This window comes from Notolepis coatsorum (assembly GCF_963971535.1).
Source record: "Notolepis coatsorum genome assembly, chromosome: 13".
NCBI lineage: Eukaryota > Metazoa > Chordata > Actinopteri > Aulopiformes > Paralepididae > Notolepis > Notolepis coatsorum.
In genome coordinates, this window is record NC_140177.1 from 34,442,477 (window position 1) to 34,452,435 (window position 9,959).

At 39.3% G+C, this 9,959-nt stretch overlaps 1 protein-coding gene across 1 annotated transcript in view; it reads left to right on the top strand.

The window, feature by feature from the left end:
• The first annotated feature begins 342 nt into the window (after nt 1–342).
• ca8 (carbonic anhydrase VIII) overlaps nt 343–9,959 on the top strand; it is a 74,044-nt gene continuing 64,427 nt past the window's right edge. Inside the window, exon 1 of the mRNA XM_084327299.1 lies at nt 343–711. Coding sequence (XP_084183425.1) covers nt 639–711 — 73 coding nt within the window. The 5' untranslated portion in view covers nt 343–638. The remainder of the gene's footprint in view (nt 712–9,959) is intronic.

Below are 9,959 nucleotides of genomic sequence, written 5' to 3' on the forward strand. Positions count from 1 at the left end.
CATCATTATTTGGAGCAGAGTCAGGTCAAACTAGCACACCTGCAACCAGAGAGAGAGAACCAGGGTGGGTTAGAGAGAGAAAGAGAGAGAGAGAGAGAGAGAGAGAGAGAGAGAGAGAGAGAGAGAGAGAGAGAGAGAGAGAGAAAGAGAGTATGGAGGAGAGAGTAGGGAGGAGAGAGAGGGAGGAGAGAATAGAGAAGGGAGGAGTGAGAGAGAAAGAAGGGAGGAGAGAGTGACGAGAGAGAGAGACAGAGGGAGAAGGGAGGAGAGAGAGAAAGAGTACTGTCTGAGAGACTGTGGTCTGTGAGGAGACACCGTGCTGAGTTGTAGGTAAGAGGCTAAAGGAAGTGGTCCCAGCCAGGAGCCTCTCTACAAGAGGAGAGAGAGAGGAGTGAGTGACTGGCTCATTGTGTGAACGGCGGCTTGTTCTAGTTTAGTGTAACTAAGTGTTTTCACAGTTCTCTGGTTGTGTTGCACTTGCACTGCCTTCGCATCAGCGGCAGAACCACAGTAGGACAAGGACGCCGGTGATCTATCTATTTTTTGGTGGAGTTTTTTTTTCTGCCTCCTTTCTGTGTAAGCGCTCTGCTCAGATCCAGCGAGTCTTCTCTCCAGTGTGTCAGCAGCCTCGGGTACTCATGGCAGAGCCGGTGAAGGAAGAGACAGACCTCTACCCTGGGAAGGACCATCTGAGCTGGGGATACCAAGAAGGTATGACTTAGATTGAAATATGATTTCCCCTGATTTTAAACTGAAATATGATTTAAACTTCTTTTAACCTGAAATATGATTTAAACTGATTTTAAACTGAAAAATTATTTAAACTTCTTTTAAACTGAAATATGATTTAAACGTCTTTTAATGAAATATGATTTCCCCATGATTTTCTTGATATTATTTTTATTCAATGTTTTAACACATACAAACAAAACAGACAGAAGAGACTAAATCAAGACATCAGATATGCACAACAGCGACAAATTAGAAAATGTAAATACCCCCCCCCCCCCCACCTCCCCTTAAGAGAGGTGCCTCCTACCAGTGTTAGACGTATCAAGTCTTAAAGATATATATGAAAAATATATAGTAGACGCAAAGTCTCTTCAGTTGATGCATTTTAGAGCAGGGAGCTGAGGAGGAGAAACACTACAGAACAAATACAACAAATGCTTGTTCACAGAACAAGAATTTAGCCCTTCAAACAAAGAAAGTAAGTCCAATAGTCTATCAGATCATCCAGCCTTCTGTGTCAGTCTTGAGATATATAATCAAGAAAAGGTTGCCAGATGTCTTTAAATGTGCTGGGCTGCCCTGCGTTCTCATAGCGTATTCTCTCCATTTGTAGCACACTGACGAGTTCTGTCAACCATGTCTGGAAAAGTGCTACTCTTTATTTGTTCCACACCATTCAAATGCATTTCTTTGCAATTACCATGCCATATCGTATAGTCTGTATCTCAGAGTGACTGAATGTTGTCATGTTTTGTGACCAGCCAAAAATAGCCACTACTGGGTCTGGGGGGAAAGCTATGGGTGTAAATATTTGAGAAACATTGGAACACCTCACTCCAGAACCTATGGAGCTTTGGGCAAAACCAAAAGAGGTGACCCAGTGAGCCCTCCACAGATTTACATCTGGTACAGAGTGGTGAGACTGAGGGGTATATTGAGTGCAATTTAGTACAAGAATAGTGAAGTCTATGTATCACCTTGAATTAAATTAACTGATGTCTGGAATTAATGGAACAAGAGTGGACACTGCGGAGGCCCTCATCCCAGGTGTCCATTGGAATGTCCACCTGAATATCTCTTGCCCAAGACTCCCTCAAACATTGTGTAGATGGAATATAGTGTTCTGTAAATGAGTCTACAAACTTGGATATCAGGCCTTTGGTATTGGGTTCTGTGGTCATGAGGGAATATATCACAACAATCGGTGTATACGTTTCAAAGTTTGGAACATTTAAATGAACATAGTTCCTGATTTGTAAATACCGAAAGAAAGGAGTCGGGGGGAGCTCCTATTTATGCTGGAGTTGGGAAAATGAGGCAAAATTACCATCTATGTAAAGGTTTTCTATAGAGACTATTCCTTTTCCCTTCCACTTAAAAAAAACGTGATCCGATTGTGAAGGGGGGAAAGCATGGTTATGACAGATGGGAGTACAGACAGACGTCTCTGGTAATTAAAAAACGTTTCTGATCTGGTACCATATTTTCAACGAGTTCTTTATCATAAAGTTGTCTCTTATAGCGGCCCCAAGTGACCTTTTTGCTGCAAAGGGAAGTGCTGGGAGAGAGATACTGCTAGCATTCTGCTCCATGGCCAGCCATGCCGGGGTGGTAGTGGTGGTCTCACCAGGGTATGAGTCCTGCCAGTAGACCAGAGCTCTTGCATTGGCTGCCCAGTAGTAATATTGAAACATGGGTAAGGCAAGGCCTCCTATATATAGGCTTGCACAGGTGATTTGTTTTTAAATACGGTGTGTTTTGTATCCCCAAATTAAAAGCATAATAAGAGTGTCAAGGGTCTTAAAAAATGGTTTTGTTAAAAGAATTGGCAGGTTCTGGAACATATATAAAAACCTGGGTAAAGTGACAATGTTTACTGTGTTGATACAGCCTATGATAGACAATGGGAGAATTCTCAATTTCTCTACATTACATTTCAACTTCTCTAACATTGGTTCATAACAGGCAAACAGATAATTTCCCCATGATGATGAATGATCCTTCTTTTAAACTGGAACATGATTTACCTTGATCTTAAACTGAAATATGATTTTCCTTGATTTTAAACTGAAATAGGATTTAACCTTCCTTTAAACGGAAATAGGATTTACCAATATGATTTAAACTTCTTTTAAACTGAAATAGGATTTCCCCATGATTTTAAACTGAAATAGGATTCCCCATGATTTTAAACTGAAATATGAATGCTCCTTCTTTTAAACTGGAATATGATTTATCCTGATTTTAAACTGAAATAGGATTTAACCAGGCGGTCAGGTGGCGTAGCGGAGATTGCGCTCGTCACCAATGCAAGAGGCTGCGGTCTCGACTCCCGGAGTCAGCATTGCTTGGGGCTTGGGCTGATCGCTATACTAACCCGTTTGGCTGGGTTAGGGGGAGGGCAAGTCATGGATGGGGATCTGGCGTTGTGGACAGCGACGCCTACAGGTCAGGTCTGGGCGCTTTCTCAGCGGAGGCAGGACTTGATGGAGGCAGCGTGCCCTCCATCCAATAATAATAAACACAGACACCGCTGTGCTCACACACACACACACACGAAAGTAGTTTTCATGACCAGGGAGGCACAAGGGATGCCAGTGTTTGTGATGGGCATCACAAATTATTGTAAAAAAAAACGGAAAAAAAAACATATTCAATACATTTTCGAATTGTAACCCTTTAAATGCCAGTTTGTGTGATGGCATCACAAATTATTGTTAAAAAAACACATAAAAAGTAAAATATTTTCAATATATCAAATGCAAAGTAAATCTTTCTGGGGGGGATTATTACAGGCTAGGCATGTGTCAATGATTAGCAACAACACAGATTTTGATGTTTTTTTTTGTTTTTTGTAATGTCAGATTTAACAACAACTCTTTTCAGAAAAGTGGGAGTATTTCATTTTTTATCTGACATTACAAAAAAATCTAAAAATAAAAATGGTTATGATCAGGGCTGAAGTTGAATAAAATATTTATGACTGTTTAGACTGCATTAATCTCTGTCACAGTGATCTCCTGGTTGTTCCCCACTTAGGTTATCTAACTATCGCGCCACCGCAACTAGAAACACTGGCCTGCTTCTAAGTTCAGTGGCCTGGCTGCAAAAAAATTATTAAAAAAAAGTATAATATTTTTTAAGTTTAAGTACCACCAGCAGTACCACCAAGTACCACTAGTGGTACGCGTACCACAGGTTGAGAACCACTGGCCTAGGCATTGTCCAACTAACACCTCTCCCGAAGGCTAACCGGCACTGTCCGCTTCAATTCATTGTGCTAAGCTAGGCTAACATGCAGCCAGATAGCTTTCTACTGAACGCACAGAGAGGGAGCTGGTATCTATCTTCTTGTCTCTCTCTGGAGAAGACGGTAAGCTAATTTCCCAAAATGTTGACGAAATTTACAGTCACGTCGAGTGTACAGAGTTAGGCAAGAAAAGGCATATGAAATCAAACAGCATATAAAATCACAACAATAAGACAAGTAAGGATAACAATAAATTAAAACAACTTGATTGACCAAGGTTGGAGATCACTTTATTCTTTTATCTCTTTTCTTTCTTTTTGTTTTTTTGTTTTTCCCTTTTCCCTTTAGTTAATTTATTTTAGGTCAACTCTTCATTTGATTTTGATATTATTTTCTACTATCAGCTATATCTTTTAGTTCTTATCTGTCGAATTGTATTGTACTGTCTTTTATAATTTTGACCGCCAATTGTATTGTTATATGTGGATGTTTGTTTGTAAATCAAGAAACTGAAAATAAAAATTTAAGTAAAAAAAAAAAAAAGTTTGGAGATCAAGGTTTTAAACTCTGCAACAGAGGGGAGAATCTCAAGCTTTTACTCAGGGGACTTTAAGGACCATCCAGTCACTAGAATGGGTTCCATAGGTACCAAAATTCCATTCCAATAATGATGAGGTATAAGGAGGGAGCTTACGAATAAGGGCCTTAAAAATTAACAAATACCAGTGTGTGTAAAAAGGATTATATGCAGGTATGTGCAGACAAATGTGTATATATATATATAAAAAAAAATATATATAAATATAAATATGTATCATATATATATATATATATATATATATATATATATGATAAGAATATATATATATAATACGTTACAGCATTATTGTACATGCTATAATACAGAGTTACGTGGGTTATATGCAGGTGTATACGTAGGTATACGTAGGTATGGAAGGATTATATGTAGGTATATATGTAGGTATATTCAGACAGATATGGATATATATAATGTTCACTTTGGGCTGCGGTCCATGTGTGAAAGGTGTTATATAAAGTTATTATTATTTATTATTATTATATAAAAAAAGAAAAAAAAAGATTTATGCATTGAAATTCTGTCGACAACATTGAAAATGAGGGTGACCTCAACTGTCCTTTTCGAGAATAAATAAAGGTTTGAATTATATATATATCCATATATATATATATATATATATATATATATATATATCCATATATATATATATATATATATATATATATATATATATATATATATATATATATATATATATAAAAGAAATGGTATATATGGTATATATATATCCATATATATATATATAAAAAGAAATGGTATATATATGGTATATATAGCACTATTGTACATCATCATACAGAGTGATATGGGTAGACTATAGTATGAGGTACTGTAGGTAGTTATTATGTTAGATGATAGTGTTCCAAAGATCCAAACTATCCCTTTAATGATGTCATACTGTGGTTTACATGAATCTGTACTGGGCTTCAACACATCCCTTTAATGATGTCATACTGTGGTTTACATGAATCTGTACTGGGCTTCAACACATCCCTTTAATGATGTCATACTGTGGTTTACATGAATCTGTACTGGGCTTCAACACATCCCTTTAATGATGTCATACTGTGGTTTACATGAATCTGTACTGGGCTTCAACACATCCCTTTAATGATGTCATACTGTGGTTTACATGAATCTGTACTGGGCTTCAATACATCCCTTTAATGATGTCATAATATGGTTTACATTAATCTGTACTGGGCTTCAACACATCCCTTTAATGATGTCATACTGTGGTTTACATGAACACATCCCTTTAATGATGTCATAATATGGTTTACATGAATCTGTACTGGGCTTCAACACATCCCTTTAATGATGTCATATGGTTTACAATACATGAATCTTTACTGGGCTTCAACACATCTGGTCTGGAGTTAAAGGAGGAACTGAGACGTCATGTTGAAAGTGACTGGTCTGTTTCTGCTTCTACTGGCTTTTCTCTGAGCGCTGCGGAACTCTGTTTACTATCAATATGAGCTGTTATTACTGTAAGTACATGAACCACTTAACACTTTACCAGAGGGTACATATGGAGGACTCGGACCGCCGGCTTACAAATAGCATCAGTGTCCAACAGAGAGCTGATGTCTCGAAACAACATTCAACTTCAGCAGAGTGTTTATAATCCATCGTTCAAGTTTATGTTATGTTGCGGAACATTAAATAACCATTATGAATGATCAGGAGATGTCTTCTAATTGGCAGCCGCGAGTCATAGAAAAGTAATATTACAAAATAAAATCCATATTGAATCATTTAATCATTAATCCCAACATCGATCTTTTAATCTATTGCCTATTGTCTCCATTAGCCTGGCTGGTGCTAACCATGGTCTAGCATGGTATGGTTGGGTTTGTGTCTCCATTAGCTATGTTCAGCCTGGCTGGGGCTAGCCATGGTCTAGCGTGGTATGGTATGGTTGGGTTTGTGTCTCCATTAGCTATGTTCAGCCAGGCTGGGCCTAGCCATGGTCTAGCATGGAATGGTATGGTTGGGTTTGTGTTTCCATTAGATATGTTCAGCCTGGCTGGGGCTAGCCATGGTCTAAACCCTGGCTAGTGGAGACAAGGCCACAGCACGGCTAAACCCTGGCTAGTGGAGACAAGGCCACAGCATGGCTAAACCCTGGCTATCGGAGACAAGGCCACAGCATGGCTAAACCCTGGCTATCGGAGACAAGGCCACAGCATGGCTAAACCCTGGCTAGTGGAGACAAGGCCACAGCACGGCTAAACCCTGGCTAGTGGAGACAAGGCCACAGAATGGCTAAACCCTGGCTAGTGGAGACAAGGCCACAGCATGGCTAAACCCTGGCTAGTGGAGACAAGGCCACAGCATGGCTAATCCTGACTACAGAAACCCGGTTGACCAAATGACATTCGTTGACAACAACGGCAGAATCCAACCAAATTGGGACCTCATGAATCAAAATCAAATCAAATGTGTAATTGTAATAGTTTAATCTGGAGGTACGTTGCTTCTCTGTGACAATGACACTGATATTATTTGTTTATAAGGTCTTTATTTGTACAAGTAAGGAGATTATAAAGAGATGAATGCTTATTATAATCATATTGTGACAATTGAAGAATAAATACTAAATATGATAACTGGTTTATAATGCCCTTTAAAGACCTTATAGACTACTGATTGGGTTATAAGCGATAATCAGTGCCTCATATGTGACCCTGAAAATAAAGCGTTACCAAAGAAAATTATACTGATACTAACTCTAATACTGGGACTAATGCTGTTAGTCTAAGACTAATACACATTTTTAATACATAGATATTGTATTTCTACATGACTGCATGAGTTTGGACTGAATGACATCACGGTTTGAATGCCCCTCCGCCAATAACCTTGCTGCTTCTCAGATAACTGGTTGCCTCATACATAATAATGTGTAACTCTTTTGTAAGAAGTGTATCTGATATGACTGCTATGAAATGCATGGACTCTCCTCACTCTATTCAAGGATTCTGCTACTAAAAAGTACCCTTTTTGTGTGTGCATTTTATTGCTTTATTGGATAGACAGCCTAGACAGAGAGGAAGGATGGGAGAAGATATCGGGAGGAGACATTCGGCAAATGTCGCCGGGTCCGGGAGTCGAACCCGGGACGGCCACGTTGCACTGAAGTGCGTTACGTGGTGTGCCACCCTGGCGCCCCCCAAAGTACACTTTTGAGTCAGTCAGCCAGCCAGACAGACAGACAGACAGACAGCCAGCCAATCAGTATGTCTGTCTGTCTAATACAGTATTATAGTATTGTAGTATTATAGTATTAACACAGTGTAGTATTATAGTATTAACACAGTGTAGAATTATAGTATTAACACAGTGTAGTATTATAGTATTAATACAGTGTAGTATTGTAGTATTATAGTGTTAACACAGTAGTATTATAGTATTAACACAGTGTAGTATTATAGTATTAACACAGTGTAGTATTATATTATTAAACAGTGTAGTATTATAGTATTAACACAGTGTAGTATTATAGTATTAACACAGTGTAGTATTATAGTATTAACACAGTGTAGTATTATAGTATTAACACAGTGTAGTATTATAGTATTAACACAGTGTAGTATTATAGTATTAATACAGTGTAGTATTGTAGTATTATAGTGTTAACACAGTAGTATTATAGTATTAACACAGTGTAGTATTATAGTATTAACACAGTGTAGTATTATATTATTAAACAGTGTAGTATTATAGTATTAATACAGTGTAGTATTATAGTATTAACACAGTGTAGTATTATAGTATTATTGTCACAACTCGACGTATTGAACCCAATGTGCAGATAATGAGAATCGGCAGACAGATCTTGTTCAAACCCAGTTTGGGTATATTTAATAATAAAAGAGTAGTCAGGTATTCAGGCAGAGGTCGATACACGGGGGGGAGTACTCGTACAGTCCAGGGACGTGCACGGGACAGGAGAGTCAGACAGGCAGGAGTCGATACACGGGTACAGGGTAGTCAGCCAGACAGGGCTCAAAACGGGTGCAGGTCCTCATACGTTCCGGGAAAAGGCAAGGAGAGTTGTCAGGCAGGCAGGGGTCAGAGCATGTCTATGGAGAGCCAGAGATCAAGGTGAAGAACCAGGTAGGACTGTGGGGAAGGAGGACAACAAGTGTTAGACACGGTCGAAGAACAATGGACTAGACTAGAGAACTATACGAGGGAGCAGAATAACATGACTAACTGGGAAATACGAAGTTGCGATCTGGCAGCCTCATGACATCTGCAGAGGGGTTATATCACTGACATAATTGGCCCACAGATGAGAGAGAGAGAGAGAGAGAGAGAGAGAGAGAAAAGCCAGGTAGGAACTGTGACATTATACTATTAACACAGTGTAGTATTATACTATTAACACAGTGTTAACACAGTGTAGTATTGTAGTATTAATAATTAATAATAATTAATTGCATTTATATATCGTTTTTCTGTTTTTCTAGACACTCAAAGCGCTTGTAGGGTGGAAATTGCCTCCTTCACCACCACTGGTAGCACCCAACCTTGGGCTACGCAGGCTCAATGGCTACCATACAATGGCACCCGGCACACATCACACACTACACAATGGCTGAATGGCGGGCGGCCGGGTAGCACAGCGGACTAAGCGTCTGTCTACCACCGCAGAGACACTGGTATCGAATCCGGCTGTCAGCGGTGCCTCCGGCTTGGCCGGCCGTTATACTGACACAATTGGCGGTGTCAGCGGGAGGGAAGCCGGTGGGTGGTAATCTGGTTATTGTAAACAGCCACTCCTACAGGTCGGTCAGGGCGCCTGCACAGCGAGGGAGGGAAATGGTGAAGTTAGTGTGACCTCCCATGCGTTACACTTCACCAATGAGAGTCCTCGCTGTCAGGTGAAAAGAGGCTGCTGGCTGTCTCCTATGTATCGGAGGGAAGCATGTGATAGACTTCAGGGCTCCCTAGACCGACCAGTGGGGGGCACATGTGCGCAACGACCAGGAAGGGAAGGGGGGAATTGGCATAACAACAAAAATTGGGATGGGAGGAAAATACAGAAAAAACATTAGGAGAAAAAGTGGATAAAAAAGAATTTCACTAAAAGATCATTTCTACACTGCTGCACACACATACTTTCTTTCTATCTATCTATCTATCTATCTATCTATCTATCTATCTATCTATCTATCTATCTATCTATCTATCTATCTATCTATCTATCTATCTATCTATCTATCTATCTATCTATCTATCTATCTATCTATCTATCTATCTATCTATCTATCTATCTATCTATCTATCTATCTATCTATCTATCTGTCTGTCTGTCTCTCCTTCTGTCTCTTTCTCTTTTTGTCTGTATGTGTGCTCTCTTTA